At 46.2% G+C, this 27,930-nt stretch overlaps 1 protein-coding gene across 1 annotated transcript in view; it reads left to right on the top strand.

Moving 5' to 3' along the window:
- LOC119964943 (nucleus accumbens-associated protein 1-like) overlaps positions 1-5,091 on the top strand; it is a 56,848-nt gene extending 51,757 nt beyond the window's left edge. Inside the window, exon 6 of the mRNA XM_038795158.1 lies at positions 466-5,091. Within this exon, the coding sequence (XP_038651086.1) occupies positions 466-809 (344 nt within the window). The 3' untranslated portion in view covers positions 810-5,091. The remainder of the gene's footprint in view (positions 1-465) is intronic.
- The last annotated feature ends 22,839 nt before the right edge of the window (positions 5,092-27,930 follow it).

Below are 27,930 nucleotides of genomic sequence, written 5' to 3'. Positions count from 1 at the left end.
GAGATTCCAGGTCAGCTGCCTGCTTAACCCTTGTTAATTTTGCAAAACATCGCCCTCTCTGTTAGTTGGGCTCAATGTGTAGAGCGCTCATATCTGAGTCAAGCCCCACAGAGACCCGAGCACATAATCCAGGCCAACATTCCTCCTACAGTACTGAGGGAGTGCTGCATCGTTGCAGGTGCCACCTTCCAGGTGGGGCATTGAACAGATGTCTGTGTGCTCACTCAGGTGCGCGTAAGAGATTCCATGGCACTATTTTGAGAGGAGGAAGGAAGTTCTCTGGCATGTCCTGGCCAATATTTATCCCTTAACCATTATTATTAAAAATGGATTATCTGGTCATTGGTGTGTGTGGGAGCTTGCCTTCTGCAAATAGGCTGCCTCCTTACAATAGCAGTGTTTCGTTGACTGTCAAGTGCTTTGGGACATGCTGAGGTTGTGAAAGGTATGTTTTTTCTTTTGCAGTTTACTGTCAGAACTTTGCTCCGAATTTCAAGGAGAGTGAGATGAATGCCATCGCCGCGGATATGTGCACCAATGCCAGGAGAGTAGTTCGCAAACACTGGATCCCCAAGCTCAAACTGATGTTGGCTGAGGGAGATGGCGTCTACCGCTCGGTCATCACTGATGGGGCGAATGGGGGTTTGCCGGATGTGGCGTCCGGGAACCAGGAGATGGAGCTGCCAGGTGCTGGGCAGAGGCACGAGACCAGTGGGATGAGACCTGGTGGTACCGGCCACCGATACGAGACAGGTTTCCCAGAGGGTCTGGAAGACACCGGGAATGGTATCATGGAGGCTCCAAACTAACAAAGCCCGACAGGCATTCCCAGAAAAAGGACACATGCTACATAGGGAGTCAGGCAGGTTGTGGGGTTTAGTGCTTGGCAATTGTTAGTGGTGACTCGATGTAGAAATTAGATAGCCAATGTTTACTGGGCAGTGGGGGAGAGGGTATCACTGCACTGTGCCTGACACTTAACCCTCTCACTGCCGGATACCCGTAACTGCTTTGGATAAATTGCAATTGGGGTGGGATTGTCATGAATGTAAATTAAGAGAGACTTGCATTTTTATAGCGCCTTTGACCTCAAAACATCCCAAAGCGCTTCAGCCAATGAAGTACTTTTGAAGTGCAGTCACTGTTGTCGGAAATGCACCAGCCAATTTGCTTACAGCAAGTAACCACAAACAGCAATGTGATAACTACCAAATAATCTGTTCTGTGATGTTGATTGAGGAATATGAATTGGCCAGGGCACAGGAGGAACCCCCCTGCTCTTCACATAGTGCGATGATATATTTTACATCACAATCACCTGAGGACATGCAGGTAATGTTTCATCTGAAAGGGAATACCTCTGACAGTGCAGCACTCCCTCAGTACTTATCCTCCAACTGTGCAGCACTCCCTCAGTACTGCCTCGAGTGTCAACCTGGGTTATGGGACCAGGTCTCTGAAGTGAGACTCAAACCTACAACATTGTGACTCAGGCGTGTATTACTCATTGAGGCACGGCTAACACATTAGTGGACCTGACAATGCACTAAAGAACCGGGAATACACTGCTGATCTCCACTCTCCTCACTAATGCCCAATAACTCAGTGCGTTTACAGTTCAGGGAGCAAGTCCACATGGAGATATGCAATGTTGATTGGGCACATCATCAAAATAAGTCAATCCTACTTTTAAAAAGAAAAACGTTGTGCATTAGGCAAGGACAAAGAGGTGGATCTCGCCTTGTTCAGACGAATGGATCATTCACTTGGCCCCATCCTTTTCTCCCTGACCTACAGTGTTTGGTATCCGGTCACACTGCACAGAACATGTTCCCCGTTCAACACCAACGGAATTGTTCCATAGCTTCACTCAAATAATGAGCAAATCACCCGAAATCTATTGCAATGCTTCTCGGCCTTCCCCCGCCCAAATCCTGGACTTCCAGTATTGCACACAAAAACCAGGCCATTCTCCAGCTAACCCTATCAATGTATCCTTCTATTCCTTTCTGCCTCATGTGTTTATCCAGCTTCTCCTCATACCAATACTATTTGTCTCAACCACACACTGTGGGAGTGCTTTCCACATTCTCACCACTGTCTGGGTAAAGAAACTACTCCTGAATTATTTGCTGAATTTATTGGTACCTGTCATATAACTTCTAATGTATAGACATTGTGTCAGTTCACAGATACCCATTGTTTGGGTACAGCATAACTGTATCTATCCATAGAATCCCTACAGTGCAGAAGGAGGCCATTCAGCCCATTGAGTCTGCACCAACCCTCCAAAAGAGCACGCGACCTCGGACCACTCCCCCACCCAATTCTCATAAACTGCGCATCTTTGGACTATGGGAGGAAACCGGAGTACCGGAGGAAACCCACGCAAACACGAGAAGAACGTGCAAACTCCACACAGACAGTCACCCAAGGCCGGAATTGAACCTGGGTCCCTGGCGCTGTGAGGCCGCAGTGCTAACCACTGTGCCGCAGTCTCAAGTCAAATGAAGAAAGCAGCTGTGTTTAGTACTGTGGGAGACTACCTTGCTGGATATGCACACTAGACCATGGCTCAGTCTGCCTATTCACCTGGGTGATAGTAATGCTGTGGCACCATTCAAGGGACAGCAGGGATTTCAATCATAGTGGAGGCATTCACACAACAAAGCAAAAGTTCATTCACCATGTTGCTGATTCTGGGATCCTGCTTGAACAAAACTGCTCCCATTTTCACACGTATAATGGCAGTCAGTCAAAGAAGTAATTCATTGTTTGTCAGGCACTTAGAGATGTTTGAGGGATGTAATAAAATGCCTTACAAATGCAATTCTCAGTCTTTTCAAATTAGCAGGTTAAGTAATGCCTTCTAAATTTCACTTATCTTGGTGTTCTTCATTATAAATAAGCGACCATATGATAATTTTCTGGCCAGGTCATTGGGTCTGGTCCAGTTTCTCGCTGCCCCCACTGGCAAGTTCCTGGGTCTGTTTCTTTCTTCCCATCTGAAATACTAAGAGTTAAATATGTTGGCCATAAAACATCTGTAACCCAGCCTGGCACCATGGATACGCAAGATAAAATGGTAATGGGGTTGAGGGGATAGAACTGGCAGAGGTGGGAAGAATGTCAGCTTGTTGTTCATTTGGCAGAACATGTCGGCATTAATGGAGGCAATTCCGAATCACAGAAAGCAGCTGAAGTCAGGAATGCTGCACTTGTTCAAGGACTTGGCTTACACTGCAGGTAGGACTGGACACTGAAACGTGCCCCACCTTGCTGTTTGAAATACTTCTGGAACCTGCGTCACACATAGACTTGTTGACACACTTTTGGGCTTGGGGTCAGAAACTGCCTCTGTTGCAAATCGGAATGGCATTCACTCCCTGTTTACATGGATGAACAGTCAGCAGTGAAAATGTGCTTGTGTGTTTTTGGCAATTAGGAATGTAAAGTGTACTTTGAACCCGGTTTCTGATGAATACGGACAATTTTGAGTTTTGGTGTTTGGAAGATTTCTCACTTTCCCATTGACCTTTGAGAGATTGACTGTGAAACATGCATCGCGAGTAGCCTCTTTTTCTACAGCTGCGCTTGGGTGTGCCAATCACTCTGATGAACCGTTTCAAACTCGTATCCCTTTTCCAGTGGCCTTACCGACACACAATGGGACACCAACCCGTTTAAATATGGGTCATGGCCTGCAATGAAACAACCTGCTAATTGTTAGTGAGGCATTGTCTCTCACGTTTGTTGTATGTATAATTTTAAACAAGTAACATGCATAAATAGCTCAACAGTCTCATATAGCATGGTCCTTCACACTATAAGCATTTGCTACATATTGGATTTTTATGTTGCACTGTAGAGATACAATAGCTTCTTCCTATGGATCACCCTGGGTGTGCTGTGGCAGCAAGTCCATAAGGTGCAGGATATTTCTGGATCTCAGTATTGCCGATCCCCATCCCGCCCCTGAAACACGACCCAGAGCTTGGGCTGAGCAAATAATCAGCCTGAATTCCTGCTCAATGGGTCTTATTGCAGCTGAGCAGAGGATGCTGGGTGACAGTTTGGTTAACCGTTCCCTATGAACAAAATGGGACTGAGTGCCTGAGCTTCGAGGCTTGACTGCATGGAGTTTATAGCATTTTTAAATTCATTTTCAGGATGTGGTACATCACTGGCAATGCTGCCATTTATTACCTGGCCCTAGTCACCTTGGCTGAGTCACATAAAGAGGGTAGTTAAGAGGCAACCACATTGGTGTTGGACTGGAGTCACATATAGGCCAGACCTAAGAGTGAGGAATTTATTTAGAGGCTTGGTAAGACTATACCTGAAGTATTCTGTACAATGTTAGCCTCCTTACCAGAAGCGATAACAGTGTGTGCAAGTAAGGTTTATAAGATTGATTTCTGGGTAGAATGGGCCCATATTCTCCAGAGGTTAGAAGAGTAAGAGGTGATCTCATTGAGACATACAAGAATGTTAAAGGTTTTGATGAAGCAATAATGAGTCCCTATTTCCCCAGGCTGGAGAGTTGAGAGATAGGGGATAAGACATCAGACATCTCGGACTAAAATTAAGTGAAATTTCTTCATGTGGGGGAGGAGGGATTCTGAATCTTTGGAATTCCCATTCCGAGAGAGGCTGTGTAGGCTCCATTATCGAGACAGAGATTGCAACATATTTATACAGTAAGGGATAGGGAGGAAACGTGGTTGATCTTATTGAACAGCAGAGCCGGTTCAAGGGACCAAATGCCCACACGAGCTCCTGCTTCTTGTGTCAGCTACTTTGGGTAAGGATGGCAGGTTTTCTCAGGACATGAGGGAGCCAGTTGTTTTTGTAACTGTACAACAACTTAATGGTCACTTTTACTGATTTCAGCCAGGCAGACGTTTTAAAACATTCCAATTTCTAAAATGCTCTGGTGAGATTTGAACTCTCGTTCTCTGGGTGATTGTTCCACGCCTCTGGCTTACTCGTCAGTATCGTAACTATTTACAATACTATACCATATTTGAATACCGCAAAATCAATTGAATACCAGCTTAATTACTGACTAATAAAATGATTGAATGCTAACTGCACTGATGTTACCGACTACCTACAGCATGGTCTCCTGCAGAGAGATTCCTACCTCTGCAGCCACACATTGAGAATGGGATTGAGTTTATGTGCAGCCAAATAAGGTTCCCCACTTCTTCCAGCCAGCAGAAGAGCATACTTGATCATTTGAGATGCTGTGGAGATAGCTGCACTAGTCAGGACCAACCATGGGCAGCACGGTAGCATAGTGGTTAGCATAATTGCTTCACAGCTCCAGGGTCCCAGGTTCGATTCCTGGCTTGGGTCACTGTGCGGAGTCTGCACGTTCTCCCCGTGTGTGCGTGGGTTTCCTCCGGGTGCTCCGGTTTCCTCCCACAGTCCAAAGATGTGCAGGTTAGGTGGACTGGCCAGGCTAAATTGCCCTTAGTGTCCAAAATTGCCCTTAGTGTTGGGTGGGGTTACTGGGTTCTGGGGATAGGGTGGAGGTATGGGCTTGGGTAGGGTGCTCTTTCACAGAGCCGGTGCAGACTCGATGGGCCAAATGGCCTCTTTCTGCACTGTAAATTTTATAAATTCTATAATCTATAAACCATCCCCTGTTCGTCTTAGTGTTAGATTAAACTCTAAGCAATTCATTCGACTTTATATTGAGGTGGTTCTGTGCACATGGAGGGGGGGGGAAGCAGAGCAGGTCAGAATGTACCCTCACCAGAGGGTATAAACTAGTAAGTGACCAATTCAAAAAGTCACCTGTGCATATATTTTTCAAGTTTTCTGACTTCAGCACACAGCAAAGTACCAATTAAATACATTCATGCAGTGTGGTCAGTGTTGTAATTCGGGGGGAGGGGGGGGGGGGGAATGGGGCAGTCAGTTTCCACACAAAAATAGCAATGTGATCATCTGTTTTAGATATGGTTGAGGGTTTTAAAAATCTATATCCCTTCACAGGATGTGGGCATTGCTGGCTATTACCCATCCCTAATTGCCCATGAGAAGGTGATGATGAGGTGCCTTTTTGAACCACTGCAGTCCATGTGGTGTAGGTACACAGTGCTGTTAGGGAGGGAGTCACAGGATGTTGACTCAGCAACAATGAAGGAATGGCCGATATATTTCTAAGTCCGGGTGGTGAGTGACGTGGAGGGGAATTTCCAGCTGGTGGTATTCTCTATATATCTGCTGCCCTTATCCTTCTAGATGGTAGTGGTCATGGGTTTGGGTGTGTTCCTGCAGTGTATATTGTAGATGGTACACACTATTGCCACTGTGCGTTGGTGGTGTAGGGAGCGAATGTTTGTGGATGGGGTGCCAATCAAGTGGGCTGCTTCGTTCTCAAATGTTCTCATGTTCAATTGTCTTTGGAGTATACAATGCTGTCAGTCATTTCTTGTGATCATGTGGAGTGAATCAAATTGGCTGAAGACTACCGTTGTGATGCTTGGGACTTCCGGAGGAGGCCAAGATGAATCATCCGCTCAGCACCTCTAGCTCAAGATTATTGCAGATGCTTCAGCTTTTTGCACTGATGCACTATCATTAGGGATATTTGTGAAGCCTCCTCCTCCTGTTATGTGTTTATTTGTCCATCGCCATTCACAACTGGATGTGGCAGAGTTTCAGAGCTTTGATCTGATCTAATGGTTGTAGAATTTCTTAGCTCTGTATCACTTGCTACTCATGCTGTTTGGTATGCAAGCAGTCCTGTGTTGTAGCTTCACCGAGTTGGCACCTACATTATAGTTATGCCTGGTGTTGCTCCTGGCATGCTGTCCTGCATTCTTCATTGAACCAGATTTGATCCCTAGCTTGGTGGTAATGGTAGAGTGGAGGATATGCCGGGCCATGAGGTTACAGATTGTACTTGTATACAATTCTGCTGCTGGTGATGGCCCACAGCACCACATGGATGCTCAGCATCTCTGTTTGAAATCCATTGCAACTAACACAGTGGAAGTGCCACAGTGTATGATGGAAGGTATCCTCAATGTGAATGGAACTTCATCTCCAGAAGTTCTGTGCGATGGTCACTCCTACTGATACGTCACAGACAGATGCATCTGTGGCAGTCAGATTGGTGAGGAAGTCAAATAGGCATTTCCCTCGTTGGTTTCCTAACCACCTGTTGCAGACCGTGCCCATGTTTGCCCTAATGTCATGGTACTTCATGGGGACCAGAGTCGATGTTGCAAACTCCCAGGGCAACTCCCTCTTGACTGTATGCCACTTTGCCGCCACCTCTGCTGGCTCTGTCCTGCAGGTGGTACAGGACATATCCAAGGAATGGTGATGTCCGGGACATTGTCAGGCATGATTCCGTGAGTATGACTATGTCAGGTTGTTGCTGACCAGTCTGTGGGACAGCCCTGCCAACTTTGGCACAAGCCCCCAGATGTTAGCAAGGAGCAGGAGGAGGCCATTCAGCCACTCAAGTCTGCTCTTCTATTTAATAAGGCCATGGCTGATGTGATAGTAACCTCAAATCTGCAACCCGCCAACCACCTCCATAACATATCATCCCCCTTGTTAAGAATCTATCCAGTTCTGCCATAAAAATAGTCAAAACTTCTGCATTCACTGCCTTTTGAGGAAGAGAGTTCCAGAAACTCATGACTCTGAACGATAAACTTTGCCTCATCTCCCTCTTAAATGGACGACTCTATATTTTTAAAGTGACCCCTAGTTCCAGATTCTCCCACAAGTGGAAATGTCCTCTCTATATTCACCCTGTCAAAACCCCTCAGGGTCTTGTATGTTTCAATCAAGTTGTCTCTTAATCTTCTAAACTCCAGTGGAAAGAAGCCTAACATGTCCAACCTTTTCTCATAAGACAACCCACCCATTCCAGGTATTAATCTGGAAAACCTCTGGACTGCTTCCATCGATCTACACCTTCCCTTAAATAAGATGACCAATACTTTCTACAGTATTCCAGATGTGGTCTCACCAATGTACGACTGAAGCATAGCCTCCCTACATTTGTAATCAATTCCCCTCACAATAACATGGTTAGCTTTCCTAATTACTTGATGTGCCTGCATACTAGCCTTTTGTGATTCATGCCTAGGACACCCAGTCCCCTCCAGATCTCAGAGCTCTGCAATCTCTTACCAGTTAGATGATGCATTTATTTTTTATTCTTCCTTCTAAAATGAACTACTTCACATTTTCCCACATTATACTGCATTTGACAGATCTTTCCCCACTCACTTAACCGATCGATATCTTTTTGTAGCTTCCTTATGTCCTCTTCACAACTTACTCCCCTACCTATCTTTGTGTCATCAACAAATTTGGCAACCATCCCTTATCAAAAGGTCATTTACATAAATTGAAAACAGTTGAGGTCCCAGCACTAATCCCTGTGGTGCACTACTCGTTACATCTTGCCAACATGAAGACGACCCATTTATGCCTACTCTGCTTCCCGTTAGTCAGCTAATCTTCTATCCATACCAATGTGTTACCCCCGACACCATGAGCTTTTATTTTCCGCAACAACCGTTGATGCGCCACTGTATCAAATGCCCTCTGGAAATCAGGATTTTGTAGAGTTGACAAGTGCCTGGTGTCGGTCTACTTTAATTCCTTTCTGTAGTGGTTTGATATAAATTAGTGATTTACTCGGCCATTTCTGAGTCAGCCACATTGCTGTGGGTCTGGAGTCACATGTAGGCCAGACCAGGTAAGTACAGCTGATTCCCTTCCCTAAAGGACATTAGTGAATCAGTTGGGTTTTTACGACAATCGACAATGGCCTCATGATCACCAGTACTAAAAGAAGCTTTTAATTCCAGATTTATTCACTAAATTTAAATTCCACTGTGGTATTTGAACCTGCTTTAGCCTGGGCCTCTGGATTACTAGTCCAGGGACATTGCCACTGTCGGAGCGTTTTCAAGGACTGAGTATTAGCTGGCTTTTAGCTAAGCTTCTCCTGCTTATTTACAGCTCAGCTGAACACAAAGGCCTGCAGATACATCAACTTTGGTTAAGACGGCTTCATTTTTCCAAGCTTGGTCCAACGTACGAGGGAGAATGGTTTGGATAAATGTCAAAACCACACTACTTTACACTGGTGCAGATGCCCCAATTATATAATTTTCCAAAAATCAATAGCCTACCCCAGTTGGACTTGATCCAATATTGGTCATATTGACCAATGAAGTTTACTTGAAGCAACATGATGACTGTGATCAGCTCATGATTTAACTCCATCCTGCCACCTGTTGTTTACCGGGTAACTTTATCCATTATGAATTTGTTTTGTTGCCATTTCCATGTTACTTATCTCAACCAATTCCTGCCCACCTCATTGTTCGTCTCGGAGCAGGCTGTTGAAGTTGGTATCTCTTTTCATCATGGATTGTCTGAGACAGGATGTTGTGGACACCGACAAGAACTGTTTACTGAGCTGACTGTGTTATTGCTGACCACACTATTTCTGTCTAATCCGGTTTGTCTTAAAAACAAGTTAGCTAGCTTAAATCCCATCATGCATCGTGGCCACTGCTTTTAGCAAGTGTTTAAATGCTTGTTACTGCTATGTCCTAAAAATACATGTTTAATGGTTAATAATGAATACTGGGTATACTTTCAATGATTAGTCTTGATGCTTAATAAACTAACTTATGTAGAACTATGCTAATGTTATCCTAGCTATCCGGTTTTACGGGATCTCATTTCAGGATCCCCCCCCCCCCCCCCTACAACCACTACACCACCATCTCTCCTGAAGGCCAGACCACCAGAATTAAGATGTTAGTTCTTCAAAATATTTTACCTGAGAGGGCAGTTGGGATGTGGTATAATGTCTCGTGTAAAGGACAGCATCTCTGGCTGCGCAGTACTCCCTCAGTACTGCATGGGGAGCATCAGTATTTATTTTGTACTTAAGTCTCTGAAGAAGGACTTGAAGCCACTACCTTTTGATTCGGAGGTGAGCGTGCTCGCACCTGAGTGAAGGCTAACTTGGAAGTTGAGATAATGATAATTTACTTACCAGCAAGTGTTTCAGCTATGACGAGTCCAGTTTGGCTGAGGTTGTTTTCCTTAGAGCAGAGAAAAATGTGGGGGGAACCTGATTGACATGTACAAAACTATGAGGGACATAAGTAGGATAGATAGGAAAGAACGATTCCCCTTAGTAGAAGGGTCAAATAACCAAGGGTTGAATACCTTAAATGTTTGCCACTGTTCATCAACTATCCTACCTTTTAGTATTTCTGCCCAGTCCACCATAGAACATTACAGCGCAGTACAGGCCCTTCTGCCCTCGATTGTGGCGCCGACCTGTGAAACCACTCTAAAGCCCATCTACACTATTCCCTTATCATCCATATGTCTATCCAATGACCATTTGAATGCCCTTAGTGTTGGCAAGTCCACTACTGTTGCAGGCAGGGCATTCCACGCCCTTACTACTCTCCGAGTAAAGAACCTACCTCTGACATCTGTCCTGTATCTATCTCCCCTCAATTTAAAGCTATGTCCCCTCGTGCTAGACATCACCATCCGAGGAAAAAGGCCCTCAATGTCCACCCTATCTAATCCTCTGATCATCCTGTATGCCTCAATTAAGTCACTCTTAACCTTCTTCTCTCTAATGAAAACAGCCTCAAGTCCTTCAGCCTTTCCTCATAAGATCTTCCCTCCATACCAGGCAACATCCTTGTAAATCTCTTCTGTACCCTTTCCAATGCTTCCACATCCTTCCTATAATGCTGCGACCAGAACTGCACGCAATATTCCAAATGCGGCCACACCAGAGTTTTGTACAGCTGCAATATGACCTCATGGCTCCGAAACCCAATCCCTCTATCAATAAAAGCTAACACACCGTACGCCTTCTTAACAACCCTCTCAACCTGGGTGGCAACTTTCAGGGATCTATGTACATGGACACTGAGATCTCTCTGCTCATCCACACTACCAAGAATCTTACCATTAGCCCAGTACTCTGTCTTCCTGTTATTCCTTCCAAAATGAATTACCTCACACTTTTCTGTATTAAACTCCATTTGTCACCTCTCAGCCCAGCTCTGCAGCTTATCTATGTCCCTCTGTAACTTGTAACATCCTTCTGCACTGTCCACAACTCCACCAACTTTAGTGTCATCTGCAAATTTACTCACCCATCCTTCTCCTCCCTCCTCCAGGTCATTTATAAAACAGCAGTGGCCCCAAAGGGAAAGGAAGCTGGGTGGTGGGGAGAGAGGGGAAAGGAGGGTGGTGGGAGGGAGGGAGTTGGGGTGGAGGGGGGGGGGAGGGGGGCAACAGGACACTGCCTGAACCATCTATGGAGGCAGAAAAACAAAAGAACCTTCAATTACGATGTCCCCGATTCCGGGAGTCACCCAGAGAGGGTGAGGGGCGTCACAGTGTCAGGCACGAGTGAGCCCTGTACCCCACTGAGGAGAGCCTCGAGCACCCTCCGCTCCCGACACTGGGCGGCTGACAGCCTTCGCAGAGTCGTCCTCCGGGCCCGAATTCTCCACCACAGTGGAATGTGGCGGGCGACACAGGCCCACCACCAACCCAGGGCCTGCCTTAATCCCGTCACCAGGATCATCGACAGGTGGGTTCTCCTCAGGCTCCTCCCGGGGTCCTGGGCAGGAGGCGGTGGTGCAGTTGCCTGCTCCGCCCTCGCCGCCTGGTCACCTGAAGGCCACCGGGATGGTGGCAAAGGTGCCGAAGACAGCAGTTAGAACAGAGGGTCTTCCAAACTATAACCCGTTAGGAACCTAAGAAGCAGGGGGTTATCGCTGTCAGGACCAATCATGTCTATTATCTTGGTTTCACACCAGAACACTAGTGTGAGACTCAGGTTTATTGAGCTCAAACTGAATTTAAATTCAAACATGAAATGATCACTCTTCCCTAGAGGATCCTTTACTACAAGATCATTAATTAATCCCATCTCATTACATAATATTAAATCCAGAATAGCCTGCTCCCTGGTTGGTTTCAACAACTTATTGCTCTAAGAAACAATCTCTAATACAATCTATGAACTCTCCCTCAAGGCTACCTTTGCCAATTTGATTAATCTAGTCTATATGCATATTAAAATCACCTATGAACGGAAGCACGGTGACGCAGTGGGTTAGCATTGCTGCATCACGGCGCCGAGGTCCCAGCTTCGATCCCGGCTCTGGGTCACTGTCCATGTGGAGTTTGCACATTCTCTCCATGTTTGCGTGGGTTTCGCCCCCACAACCCAAAGATGTGCAGGATCGGTGAATTGGCCACGCTAAATTGCCCCTTAATTGGAAAAAAATAAATTGGGTACACTAAATTAAAAAAAACAAATAATCTATGAAGACGTCCGGTGGCGACATGTAGGTGGAGGTCACGTGTTGGGTAGCTCCTGCTAGAGCTTTTGTTTTTTTGGCCCTTTTCACCCAGATTTGGATGTCGAAAACCCAGAAGAAGAATATGTGGCGGAAAGGTGTAAGTGATAGTCCGCCTGAGAGCTCGTGTTCAATGGGGAGTTCTGTGGGAGAAAAGATGGCAGGAGCAAGCTCTCCGGTAGGGCTGCACCAACTAGAGTGGACAGGCTGGCTGAGGTGATGGCGATGGAGTTTGACCGGCAATTTGCCAAACATTTTGCTAGGTATCAGAAGGAGATGATGGCCTCGTTCAAGGAGTTGGTGTATGATATGCTGGCCCCAATAAAGATGGGAAAGATGTCAACGGCGGTGCAGGAGCAAGGAGAGGTGTTGAAGGAGGTGGAGGAGGCATTGTCGCGACACAGCGACCAGTTCATCTCGATGGGAGGAAAAGCAAGAAATTGCTGAGAGAAAAAGTGGAGGACCTGGTGAACAGGTCACGGTGGCAGAATCTGCGGATTGTGGGATTGCCTGAGGCTGGAAGGCCAGAGGCTGACGGAGTATTTCGCGGACATGTTCGCCAGGTTGTTGTGGGAGGAAGAGGGCCCCTTCCTTTATGAGCTGGATAGGGCTCACCAGTCGCTCCGGCCAAAGCTGAAGATGCATGAACCACCAAGCACTGTGATAATCTGTTTTTATAGCTACCAAGTGAAGGAGAAGGTGCAGAGATGGGCTAAGCAGAATCGAGAGGTGAGGTGGGAAGGCACTGGTATTCGTATATACCAAGATCTCCTGGCGGAGCTGGCAAGACAAGGGACAGACATTGGTGACTGACAAGAGCAAGAGCGGTTTGGGGTCTACCTGACGACGTTAAGAGTTACATAACTCCGGGGACTATTACTTGGAGGAGGCGGAGGCGTTCATGAAGGATGAAGGACTGGGACGGAATTGAGTTTGGAATTTGTCTTTTCTTCATCATGTGGTTGGGAGAGGATGATTTGGGGACGTTAGGATAATATGTTGGGATTTGTTTCCCTTTGGAGGTCTATTATGTTGGGTTGTTTGGGAGGTGTAAGTGTGCGGGGGGACTTTTTTGTTGGTTTTTTTGGTATTGGACATGTGGGGTAGGGATGTCTTGCAGGGGCCACCTCGCTAACAAATGCGAGTTGGCTCGGGAACGGGAGTGGGGTGGGGGGAGGGCCGCAACCATCGGAGTCTGTGTGGACAGGTTTTGATCGGCCTGGGAGGTGTAAATGGTCAGGGGAAGGGGACTATGCAGTGGTTTCGTGAGCAAAAGTGGAGGACCTGGTGAACAGGTCACGGTGGGTTTCTGGGAAGGAGGGAGGGGGAGGGGCAGTTGGCTGATGGTGACGAGGGGTAGGGTTGGTTCCATGACTGACAGGGGGGAGGTAGGAGAGGTTGAGAGACCTCAGTCCATATGGTAACATGGAATGTGTGAGGGTTGTGTGTGTGGGGGGCGGTGGTAAAGTGAATGAGAGCATTCCTGCATTCAAAGAGCTTGAGAGTGGATGTGCTGCTGTTGCAGGAGACCCATTAGAGGTGAAGGGCCAGATGAGGCTTCGGAAGGGCTGGGTGAGTCAGGTGTTCCATTCAGGTTTTGATAGCAGGGCCCGGGGGACAGCGATACTGGTGGGTAAGAGGATGTGGTTTCAGATGGAGACGATGGTGGCAGACCAGGGGGGCAGGTACGCTATTGTAATGAGTGCCTTGGAGGGGAGGTTGGTGGTGTTGGTTAGTGTGTATGCCCCAAATTGGGACGATGTAGGGTTTAGGAAGAGAATGGTGGCTGCCATACCAAATTTTTACATGCATCAGTTCCTACTGTGGGGGGGACGGGGGACGACTTGAATACAGTGTTGAATCAGAAGGTGGATCGGTCTAAGCCGCATTCACTGACTCCCTCGCGGATGGGGGGGGGGGGGGGGGGGGGGGGGGCGGAGGCGAAGGTATTGGCATTGTTTAAGAAGGAGATTGGGGGAACGGATCCATGGAGGATTTTGCATCCATGGGTAGGGAGTATTCCTTTTTTTCACCGGTGCATCATAATGTGTACTCAAGGATTGACTTCTTTATTATGGGGAAATAGTTGTTGGGGGTGAGAAAGGCAGAATACTCGGCGATTGTTGTTTCGGATCATGCTCCAAATTTGGTGGATGTTGTCCTGGAGACGGGGCCTGCACAGAGGTCAGCGTGAAGGTTAGATGTGGGCGGCTGGCGGATCTGAATATTTGTGTAAAGGTGGGGAAGATGATTGATGACTAAGTGTGGTTCAATAGGAATAAGGAGGTCTCACCATCAGCGGTGGTAAGGGGTGAGATCATCTCGTTTAAGGCTCAGGCGGACAGGGAGGCAAGAGAGGAGCAGCAGTAGCTGGTAGAGGGAATTGTGGAAGTGGATGGGAACCATGCGGCAGATCCCACTCTGGAACCTCTGTTGAGAAAGGAATTGCAGGCATGGTTTGACTTTCTATCCACAGGAAAGGCAGTTCGCCAGTTAAGGCGGGCGAAGTTACGAGTATGGGGAGAAGGCCAGCCGCTTCCTAGTGGGCCAGCTCCGCCGGCAGAAGGCTGCGAGAGAGATTGTGTGGGTCCGGGATGGGCAGGGGAGTTGGTGGCGACGCCGGAACAGGTGAACAAGGCATTTGAGGAGTTTTAGAGAAAGGTGTATAGGCCGGAGCTCCCAGCAGCAGAGTCAGATATGAGGGATTGTTTGGCGTGTCGGACTTGCCGGAAGCCTTTACCTCACTGATAGCTCGCAGGCTGGTCCTGTCTCCATCCTGTGCCTCGGTGTGGGCGGGGGATTTCATGGGATTTCATACATAAAAAACCAAAACACAATAACCCCTCACAAAACCTAACAACTAACGGTGCCCGATTCTTTGAAATAAATGGCTCCCATCTTCTGTAAAACCCTTCAATTTCTCCCCTCAGTGCACTTGACTTTCTCGAGGTATAGGAAGTCCATCATGTCCCCCAGTCACACCGAGGCACTGAGTGGAGATGGAGACCTCCACCCCAGCGGTACTCGCCTCTGGGTAATCAACAAGGTGAAGACCAGGACATCGGCCCTCGCACCTGCCTGCAGCTCCGATGAGTCTGACTCTTCTCTCCATTCGAGATGTTGGTCGCGTCCCAGGGAACGCCGGGAAAATCAGTTTCTGAATGAATCTGAACCCGAAAGCCCAGACTTTTCCGTCAATTCCTCTAGACTGGCAAACCGCCCCTCTGGTACAAATCACCCACTCCCTCCAGTCCAGTCCATTCCCTTCCCACCCCCTGAATGGGTATTCAATCCCATAGGCTCAAACAGATGAGAGCCAACTTCGACATTGACCCCAAATTAAAATGTTGTTGAAACTGTCTCCATATCTTCAAAGTGAAACAACCACTGAATTTGATGAATAATTTGCCTGTGAGAACTAGATCGCAGCCGTCGCTAATGCCCCCAGACACCCTACATGACCTCTGAACCCCTGGATCATTACACCAACCAATCACCTTCTCTGCATTAGCTGCCCAGTAATAAAATATTGGGTTTGGCAATGCCAGGACCCTAACTATCTATCCCTTTGAAGGACTGTCCAATAAATCCTCAGGGTCTTGCCCGCCCATATAAAGAATTATATCAAATTCTCAACCCTCTCAAAAAAAGATTTAGGAAGGAAAACCGGTAGACACTGGTACAAAAGCAAAATCGTGACAAAATGTTCATCTTGATCGACTGAACCCTACCTGGAAAGGCCAGGGGAAGGTTCTCCCAGATTCACAGGTCAGTCTCGACTCTACCTACCAGAATAGTATAATTCAGTTTACGAAGTCAGGACCACTACATATCTAAAACTGGAAGCAGCCATATGAAATGGTAGCACACCCAGATTGGCTCCCCTCCCCGAGGGGTTCACAGGAAAACACTCACTCTTTTATCCATTTTAGCTAAAATCCTGAAACAGGGCCAAAGTACCTCAGTAGTTCCATTATATCACCCATGGTGGGGACAGGGTTTGTCACATAAAATAAAAGGTCATCAGTGTACAGTGACACCCTATGCTCCACAACCTTCCTAATTATCCCTTTCCACTTACCCAAAGCCCTTAAAGCGATGGCTAAAGGCTCTATTGCCAATGTAAACAGGGGGGGGGGGCACAATATGGCACCCCTTCTTATTCCCCTACGTAGTTGAAAGTACCCCGAGCCCGTGGTATTGGTGCAGACACTCGCCAAGGGAACTTTGTACAACAGACGTATGCAAGACACAAACTTGGACCCTGTGGTGATTGTAGATCTGACTAGATGCAATACAACTGAGCAAGCACTAGAGGGAGCACGGGAGAGCTATATATACACAGGGACAGGAAGTGACGACACACTTCACGGAAGGCGGAACTCGTAGCAGGACACAGACACACAGGCAGGCAGCATTTGAGGTAGCCGTAAGTTAAGCTCTGAAGAGAGAATGAATTCACAATAAAGCATCTTCTCCACCTTTGAGACTACGAGCTTTATTAAGACACGAGGAACAACACATGGTACCAGGATTGGCTTCAGAGGCTTACTACAGGACAACTCAGCTGCAGACACAGAAAGAACAAAATGGCATGGAAATCTCCTACTGGACATTGGACTTGGGAAGACATCGCTTATTCGAGGATGTGGCTTGGAACCCCACCTCAGCTGGACACGACTGGCAATGTAAGAAATGTCTGGGAAATGTTTAAACAAATGTTCGATTTATATATCATAGCTAATGATGTAGCAGCAGCCTCAGATGAAATTAAAGTAGCAATGCTCATCGCAGGACATGAAGCTAGGAAAGTATATAATGGATTTAAATACTCAACAAATGAAGACAGCAACAGCTTGCAAACAATACTAAACAAATTTGAAGAGTACTGTAAGGAATTTGAACAGCACGGTATGCTCAGAGGTCAAACTGCACAGAGACTGAGTGATGAAAAACTCTACAAACAGAAAGGCTTCAGTCAAGAAATCGCGAGTGAAAAGTACAGATCAAAAAGAAGAAATAACTTGAAATTTCCACAAAGCCAAAATGCTGAAATCCCGTTTTGCGTTCTGCGCATGCGCAGTTAAAAAAAGTTTGTGTTGCTGATCGTTATGCGCAAGTTGCGCATGCGCAGTTTCAAAACATTTTGGTCGCGGATCATTATGCGCATGCGCAAGCCGCGCATGCGCAATGGACACAAAACCGCACAGTAAAGGAAGGCCGATTTGCGCATGCGCAATTTATTCCTACGCATGACGTCACGAGCGTCATGACGTCTGAGCATCCGGACCACGCCTACTTAAAAGGGAAATGCCCGATAATTGAAAACAAGATACTTAAAGCGGTAAAACCAAACTTTCTTGCCTCAGAAGACAAAAGACGCCTGAACTTAAACCAGCAGTTGAAAACAACTCACACAACACCCTGGAAAAAGCAGTCTGCACCACCCAAAGTGAAGAGAACAAAAAGAAATCCGAAACAAAAAAAGATGATTTGTTTTTCGAAGAGTACTACTCAGACATGGCTGAATTATTCGGATATGCTGATCACAGCATCAGCGACACGGTCGCAAAGCTCAACACGAATCTACTCGTGGTAGATGAATCCAACCAAGATGATTTGGTTTTCGAAGAACACTACTCAGACATGGCTGAGTTATTCGGATATGCTGATCACAGCATCAGCGACACGGTCGCAAAGCTCAACACGAATCTACTCGTGGTAGATGAATCCAACACCATGGTGCCATGACAGATCGTCGATACATTGGATGACAGCAATACCCAAGATGAAGACGACGCCACACAGAGAGCACAGAAAGACTCCACAGAGAGAGCGATGACAGGCTCCACAGTGAGAGTGATGAAAGACTCCAAAAGGGAAGCAAGCAAACACTCCCTGGCGAAACCATGCATGAACGAGACCATGAAGGTCAACCCGCCGTATCTGAGCAACCGCAAGCAGACTATGAAAGTCTACCAAGCTCACATAAACAAGAAAAAGAATGTACTCTACCCACTGCATACGAAAACAGTGACAAGGTGATCACACTCGACGTACAGGATCACAGCGAGACTGACAGTTCTCAGCTTGTCTGTACAGAAGCACAGAGTCAGGCCACCCAAGAGTCCAGTGAGACCACGCCAAAAGAAACCATGCAGATTTTGACTCCAGAAGAGGAGCACCAAGAGTCCAGTGAGACAACATCAACAGAAACCATGAAAATTTTGACTCCAGAAGAGGAGCGCCAAGAGTCCAGAGAGACCACGTCAAGTGAAATCATGAAGATTTTGACTCCGGAAGAGGAGCACCAAGAGTCCAGAGAGACCACGTCAATTGAAATCATGAAGATTTTGACTCCGGAAGAGGAGCACCAAGAGTCCAGAGAGACCGCGTCAAATGAAATTGTGAAGAATTTGACTCCAGAAGAGGAGCACCAAGAAAGCAAAGACGACGAATCTAATCCACAACAAATGACTGGTGTCACCAGCATCAATGCAACATCAGATCATTCTCACCATTCTCGAGACGAAACGTTCAATTACTCAAATTATCCACACGGGACACTCATTGAGCATAACAAGAAAAATAAAAGCCAAAAGAAGCACAGCAGAAACGAGAACAACAACAGCAAGAACAAAAGCAACATGAAGCGCGACAAGAACAACAAAAATCGCAAGAAGCACTGCAGAAACGACAACAACAGCACCAACAAAAACTACAAGCACAACGACAAAAACTACAAGAAGAACAACAAAACCAACAAGAAGCATAACAAAGATAGCGGCAACAACAAAGACAGAAACAAAAAAAACAGCAACAAGAACGGCAACGAAAACAACAAAGACAGGAACGACAGAAACAACAGCAATGAAACAACGACTTGTACAAAATGGTACAACTCTGCACATGAAGGACAATGCCACAGCACACTCAAAACAATGACAAGACTACAAACATGCCATGGGATGACAACGAATCGCACAAACTCACATGTGCTCCAGAACAAGCAAGCACACCAGCTTTCAAGGCAGATGACATAATAAATCGATACCACAAGCACAAAAAAAAGTCCATGTCAGTCAACATCAGTGGTTCGACCATGCAAACACCTCGGGATGACGCATTGGTTACTTAAAATAACAAGAACACCGACAACATTCACCACGTCAACACGCATTGGTTACTTAAAATAACAAGAACACCGACAACATTCACCACGTCAACAACAACAAAAGAAAAAACTCAGTGAACAAATTCATCACGTTTGGACTCATGAATGTTTTTATTAAGATTGGACTCATAAATATAAATTGGCTCTGTAAAATATGCAATAGCACCATCACTTGTATAGATACACATATCATAAGTAACTGTTTTGTACAATTTTCTTTAACGATGTACAGAAAATATGTAAAGAAAAAAGGGGGGATGTGGTGATTGTAGATCTGACTAGATGCAATACAACTGAGCAAGCACTAGAGGGAGCACGGGAGAGCTATATATACACAGGGACAGGAAGTGACGACACACTTCACGGAAGGCAGAACTCGTAGCAGGACACAGACAGGCAGCATTTGAGGTAGCCGTAAGTTAAGCTCTGAAGAGAGAATTAATTCACAATAAAGCATCTTCTCCACCTTTGAGACTACGAGCTTTATTAAGACACGAGGAACAACACAGAACCCAACCCAAACATCTCCAGAACCGCAAATGGTACCCCCATTCTACCCTATCAAATGCCTTTTTGGCATCTAACAAGATTATTACCTTTGGATCGAGCCCCTCAAACGGGGAATGCACCACATTTAGCAATCACCACCCACTGATGACAATTACCAGCCTTTGACAAATCCTGCCTGATCTTCCCCAATTGCCCGAGGAAGGCAGGGTTCCAACCTCAGCGCTAACACCTTGGCCAATATCTTGGTGCCCACGTTAAGTGATGATATAGGCAGTGCACCCACATTCCGCAGGGTCTTTGTCCTTTTTCAATAGAAATGAAATTGATACCTGCATTTGTGTTACAAGCAAGGAACCCCATGCTACAGAGTCTTCAAACAACCCAATCTAAGGGCTGGTTTAGCACACGGCTAAATCGCTAGCTTTGAAAGCAGGCCAGCAGCACGGTTCAATTCCCGTACCAGCCTTCCCGAACAGGCGCCAGAATGTGGCGACTAGGGGCTTTTCGCAGTAACTTCATTTGAAGCCTGCTTGTGACAATAAGCGGTTATTATTATTATATTTTATTATTATTATAACAGCACCAAACACCTTACCTGTTTGCATCCGCCCTCACTGCCAAGACCTCCTCTGGGCCAAACGTTTCCTGCTCCTCACGCTCTTCCTCCTCGGGAAACTCTCTGCCTCCAAAAACTCCAACATCCCCCCCACCCCCCCCCCCCCCCCCCAAGGCCTGGTGGCTCCGACCTATAAAGTTTCAACGGCTCCGTTAACTTTATCCGGAGCGGACAGCAGCCTGCCACCCGAATCTCTGACCTGAATAATCTCCCGGGAGACTGCCTGCCCCCTCAACTGGCAAGCCAAGAGACAACTGGTCTTCTCCCCATATTCATAAGTAAACCTCCCCCCCAAGTGCCTCAACTGATGCACCACTTTGTCTGTAGATAGCAGGTCAAACTGCATCTGCAGCTTTTTCCAGCTCTGGTTCTGAGTCACTCAAATACAATCTCTTCATAAATGTTACATCATCCCAATTCGGGGAATATACATTTACCTTCCAGTGACTATCACATATCTACCTCCCTGATCCACCAATAACTTCCCACTCGAAAATTGAACCTTTTATTAATTAAAATTGCCACCCCCACGGGCCTTGCTATCAAAGCCTGAATGGAACACCTAGTTCACTTAACCCTTTTGGAGCCTAGTCTGATCCTTCACCCGCAGGTGGGGCTCCTGCAAAAGCACCACATTGGTCCTCAAATTCTTCAGATGAGAGGAAACTCTCAATCGTTTCACTGCTCCCTCCCACCTCCCAGACCTCTAACGTTCCAAGTAACTAGTCTGATCAGGGGTTCTCTCACCCACCCTCCCCTCACATCAGCCATTTCTACCATGATGAATTAGCCCATCCTTACTACAAGTTCCTAGAGCAAAGGCCACCCAAGTTGGCCGCCAGCCCCACCCAAAAAGTGAGACAAAGAAAAAACCCCGGTCACTGTCAGTACTCTACCCCTAACCACCCCCCCCCCCCCCCCCCTCCCTCCCTCCCCCAACTCAAGAAATTGTATCTTTCCTATAAGCTCCCAGTATTTCCTGGTTCATATTGTGTCCTACTGTGGAACTACCATTAGGTGACCTATAGATTACTCCCATCGGGGAATTCTTTCCCTTGCTATTTCTTATTTCTACCCAGACTGAATCCACATTTTGATCTCCAGTGGCAATATCATTTCTCACTACAACACTGATCCCTTCCTGTACTAAAGAAAGCTACACCACCTCCTTTTCCTTTATGTCTATCCTACCTAACACTGAATGCCCTTGGCTATTCAACTCCCAGACCTCCTTGTAACATGTCTCAGTAATCGCCATAAAATCAGACCCCATTGGCTGGATAATAATTTTTAAAAATTATTTCAACAACCAAAGAATGGCCCAAACACAATGAATTCCCTTTGAAATATAAACAGGAAACACTCAACAGGTCAGGCAGCATCTGTGGAACGGGTTAATGTCTCAATTTGATGCCATTTCATCAGTGCAAAGTACTTTTGAAGCGCTGGCACTATTGCAATAGTAGCAGGCAATTTGCAAATAGTAAGTTATCACAAACAGCAGTGAGATCATGATTATATCATCTGTTTTTAGGTGTTGACTTGGGCATAAATATTGGTGCACACAGCAGAATTCCACTGGCCTTCAAATAGTGCTCATGGATATTTTAAGGGGGGATAGATGGAGTTCTTGGTTTAGCATCTCATCTGAAAGATATAAGACCTACCCAAAAGGGAAGGGGGTGGAGGATTGGAAATTACAACACATTACATGCATCATCAAAGAATTAAAATGACATCTGGAGCAGATAAATGACTCTTTACATTTACCACACTTGGAATACCTTGGACATGCCAATCAAGATTAACACTCTCCCCTTGTGATGGAGACAGAATCACCTCATTATGAAGTGTAAAACCTGGTCAAGGCTTCTGCCAGCACCTCCGAGATCCCGGATCAAATTCATGCTCCACATTGAAACTGAGCCAAATATCTCAAGCTATCAGTTTTTAAAAATACTTACCATTACTAATGAAAATCAATGCCTTGGTGTAACCACTGACCCAGGGTAACTCAACCCTCTCAAACCGTGCTACTTTATACTGCCAAAAAGCAACAACTATTCCAAATTGCTGCTTTACAACCCAACATCAATTAACAAAATACTTGGGATAAATTAATCCAGAAATATCGTGGGGGGGATTATCCGTTGCCCGATGGTGATTTTGTAATCGGCGATCAGGCGGAGAATCACTTATGACGCCTCAAATCAGTGGTGGCGCCTGTTTGATGCAGGTTTCTTATGCTCTGTCCCCTCCAAAACGGCATAATCACGGCACGTGCCGCATGCTGTTAGGACAGCCTCAGCATGTCACCTAAAGGTGCCGCTCCCAATGGACTGAGTTCACAACAGTGCGGGACATGTGTGTTCTCAGCCGTGTAGGAACCCGGTGTGGCAGCTACGGACTGTCCAGAGCCGCCACAGTCGGGCGGGAGCCGTGCTGCCAGCTGGGGGGGGTGGCGCTTCCGCGAGGGCTGGGCGGACTGGTAGGGGGTGGTGAGGGGGTGGACGGGGGGCATTATCTGGCAGATCGGGTCCGCGCACAGCCGGCGCCATGTTTTACCGGGCGACCGCTGCAGGTCGTCGGAGTGCGCATGCGTGGCCACGGACCCGAACATTCTCCAGCTGTTTATTTAATTGAAACTGGTCGCAGGATCAGTGAGGGGGCGGTGCCGATTTTCTCCACGTAAAACACCACAGATCCTCTGCACTTAGCCTCAGAAATGGAGAAACCAGCCCCACAACTCTAATGGAACATACATTAAAATAAAAGGACCATGGACAACCAATAACCTTACTTTCTGAACAGAATGATTATACAGACAATGGAGAAGACAATCTCAGCTCAGGTCAGTGTGCCTGAATGAAATTTTCTACCATCCAGATTTCTACCATCCTTTGTGAGCAGAAGTGCCACCATACAAAACAGCTTCCATCTATCATATCAATGTAACCATCTTAAACATCTCAATGGGATCACCCCTTACTCTGCTATATTCAATGGAATAGAGTCTGGTCTAAGCATTCTTCCCTCATAATTTAATCCAGGAGTTTCTAAACTGCGGTCCGTAAAGGCTCTGGTGGCTGTCACGTGATCGGCAAATGCTGGTTTGAACGAGCAAAGTTTAAAAAGAATTATTAGGAAAAACAAATAGGCCAATTATGACTGACCCATTTGATTGCTTCGATTCCACTGTTGTTGCGCAAAAAATCTGGCGCCCAACAGCAAGGATCTCATGGAAGAGAGTCGGCGTGATGGGGTCTCAGAACGAGCGGGCACTCCTTGGGGCAAGCGAACAGGTGGTCGGCCCTCGTGGGGAGAAGGCGTGCCTCGCAGCAAGTAGATGGTCCTCGGACTGTGCGTTCAGAAGATGTGGGCATGTGTAAGAGAGAGAGATGAGTTTGTTTGTGAGAGTGGTGAATGTGTAAGAGAGAGAGTGTGTGAGAGCTGAGCGCTTGTGAAAGAGGTGAGTGTGTGAGTAAGAGTGTGTTACAGCTAAGTGTGTGTGAAAGAGGTGAATGTGTATGAGAGATGTAGCTAGAAATTGGATTTGTGTTTGCACCTATTTTGTGGCGTCGACATCAAGAATGCCTGGGGCTCCCCAATGCTGTTGGAAGAAGCATAGAATTTACAGGGCAGAAGGAGGCCATTCGGTCCATCGAGTCTGCACCAGCTCCTGGAAAGGGCACCCTACCCAACCCCACACAGCCACCCTATCCCCATAACCCAATAACCCCACCCAACCTTTTTGGGCACTATGGGTAATTTAGCAAGTCCAATCCACCTAACCTGCACATCTTTGGACTGTGGGAGGAAACCGGAGCACCCGGAGGAAACCCATGCACACACGGGGAGAACGTACAGACTCTGCACAAACAGTGACCCAAGCCGGGAATCGAACCTCGGACCCTGGAGCTGTGAAGCAACTGTGCTAACCACTATGCTACCGTGCTGCCCAAAGGTTCCGCATTTTAGTAAGCTTGAGAAACCCCAATTTAACCCATTTACACTAAAATTATTCTGGTGAAGGTGCAGTGTAACCCCTCCACTGTATCATTCCTGAGGTGTGTTCAGAATCAAATGAGCTGTTCCGGAGAGGATTGAAACAGGGCACAGCTTAAGTCAATGCAACTTCCAATCTTTTTTATTCCAGCTCTCCAGCATCCCGAACATTATAAAATTATTTTCTTTGAACAAAATCCAGTGGAGTCTGGAGGTAGGGTTGCCAACTGCGATTAAATATATTTCTGGATATTTCACCACATGACGTGCCCGCACACTCCAGCCATCATTCTGCCAACACATCCATCCTTGTGATGTACGGCCTTCTGACACCAACTGGAAAGCAAACAGACTTGTTACCCAATTGGATAATGTTCGACTGTCAGGCAAACATCAATTTTTCCACCATTTTCAATATTTTTATACTTGGTGAAGAAAAATGTTCAAAGAAAATTAAAAAAACATATTTTTAATGGCCAGATGATTTTTCTACAGGGTCGCAAAACAGCGATGTCCTGAAGGTTGATCTTCAATTCTTGGAGGCTCCAAGACAATCCCCGAGAGTTGAGGGCCCGAGCAGGGAGAATGTCATCAGAAACCACAGGATTCAATGAGATGATGAGTGAGGCCTGGGAATTGCTATGTGATCCCTTCACCAAAATTGAGATAGCTTGGGATGGAAATTCCTTTGAAGCAAAATAAAAGATGTAGTGATAGCTATATAATAATAATAATCTTTATTATTGTCACAAATAGGCTTACATTAACAACGCAATGAAGTTACTGTGAAAATCCCCTAGTTGCCACACTCCGCCGCCTGTTCGGGTACACGGAGGGAGTATTCAGAATGTCCAATTCACCTAACAAGCCCGTCTTTTGGGACTTGTGGGAGGAAACCCATGCAGACAGGGGGAGAACGTACAGACTCCTCACAGACAGTGACCCAAGTAGGAAATCAACAGTGAAGCAACAGTGCTAACCACTGTGCTCTGATAAAGGTGAATTCTGTCTCCTTTGCAAGGGGTTAATCTTGATTGGCACATTCATAGTATACAACTGTGGTAAAAATAAATAATGTGTGCAGGAATTCCTGCATATCTGTTGTAAGAACAGTGAGTGATTACTATATACCCAATGTCAATAATGTGAAGGGATTTATGGTAAAATGGACCACAGCCATAATTTTAGGCCCGATATAAAATTGGACACAATTCAAAATTGGACATTTTAAATCAAATCACAGTCAGTTCCAGGACTGGCCTGGTGGAAATTTAAACTTGGCCAAGTTTGAATACACTGAACAAACTGCCAGGACATGTCTGGACCTGCATTGTTATTCACCCATCAGGAAATAATCGGTTTTACTCTTATGGATCGATTGTTTTGGGTTTCCCAGATAAAGCTGGACGTTCTGGCACCCAGTTTTCCTGTAATTACCTTATATGGAAAGAGGTTACATGCAGACAATACACCCAGTGATTGACACCTGGGGGTGGGTTCCTGGTGTCCTGCAGAGCTGCAATTGGCAACTCCATTGGGTATTACGACCCTCACCCCAAGACCTCATTGACTGAGGGCCAGAGAACTTTTTGGCAAGGCAAGAAAAGGGATATAAAGATCGACCACCAGGATCGCCCTCCCCAGCAAAGACTCGCAGAGGGTTCAGAGAAGATTGGACGACCAACCAGAGACAGAACGAAGCAGTGTGTGAGACCCATGAAGGCCCTGAGAAATCAAGACTCCAAGAATTGGACCTGTAGCTTGACTCGAATCCATCACCTTGGGTAGTATGAAGAATCTTGGGATCGCTTAGTATTGTTTTGGGATAATTTAAGAAGGGTAACTGTTTTAACATAACTGTTTGAGATAAATACATTTGGTTGAATTATACACTTGTATTTGTCTATTGTTCATCTCATAAAAAAAACTCCTGGGTAAAATGTTGAGTAATAAACTGGTCGAAATGTCTGAGATTTTACTGACAGCAGATTGTTGTAAGGTTGCTGTAGTGCAAAGGGGTCTGATGTAAGGACAGCACAGAAGTTGCTGTTATATATGAAGGTCAAGATGATAAACTGGGCGGGGTTCTCCGTTAGCCGATGCCACAATCAGGAAAGGCGATTCGGCGGAGAATTGGTTCCGATACCAAAATCGCGGCAGGCGCTGATTTGAGACCAAATCACAATGCCCCAGCACCTCAACAGCGGCATCAATGCGTTCCGGAACGCACATACAGTAGATATTGTTTGCATATCATTAGTGGGCCCGACCCGGTATTCTGCAGGGCCTTCGCGATTGGTTGGGCTTTTGCGCAGTGGAGTTGAAAAAAATGAGGCAACCTTATTGAGATATATGGGAATCTCAGGGGGCTTGACAGGGTAGATGCTGAGAGGTTGTTTCCCCTTGTGGAAGAGTCTCAGACCAGAGGGCATAATTTCAGTAATGGTTCGCCCATTTGAGAGAGATGAGGAGGAATTTCTTCTCTCTGAGGGTAGTGAATCTGTGGCATTCTTTACCACAGAGAGCTGTAGAGGCTGGGTCATTAAGTATGTTCAAGGCTGAGATAGACAGATTTTTAATCAGTGAGGGAATCAAGGGTTATGAGGTTCAGTACGAGAATCTTATTAATCAGTAAGTTATGGAGATATGGCAGGATTATCAAATTAGATCAGTCATGATCTCACTGAATAGCGGAACAGACTCAATGAGCTGAATGGCCTACTTCTGCTCCGACGTCTATGGCCTTAATGAGGATTTCCTTCTTCCCACCATTACCAAGGATCTGTGCCATCAGCCCGTATTCACCAATGCATATAATAGGCAAACCATTCACACCAGGACTGCTAGGAACGGTGGGGATTGTTCCCAGACAGACATATAAATTAGTATCAAGCAGATTTTGGTTCATAAATCTGGAAAACTATGTTGCCCCATAAGGAATAAGGAGGTGGGGATGTCATTGAAGAAGTTACCCAGAGGCCCAGGCTAAAGTCCTGGGAAAATTCCCATCCCGGCAGCTGGTGGAATTTAAGCTCACGTCACCAATTTAAAAAACCCGGGCACAGAAAGCTTGTCTCAGCAATGATGGTGTGACAAACTATGATGGATTGTTGTAAAATTATGAAGGGCTTTGATAGATCGGAATAAACTATTCCCACTGCTCAGTAAGTTGGTAACAAGAGTGAATACGTTAAAACCATTATAGAACAACAGGAGGG

The sequence above is a fragment of the Scyliorhinus canicula genome, chromosome 4, assembly GCF_902713615.1.
Source record: "Scyliorhinus canicula chromosome 4, sScyCan1.1, whole genome shotgun sequence".
Taxonomy (NCBI): Eukaryota; Metazoa; Chordata; class Chondrichthyes; order Carcharhiniformes; family Scyliorhinidae; genus Scyliorhinus; species Scyliorhinus canicula.
Note: the sequence above shows the minus strand (reverse complement) of the source record. Positions and strands in the feature narration are given on the sequence as shown.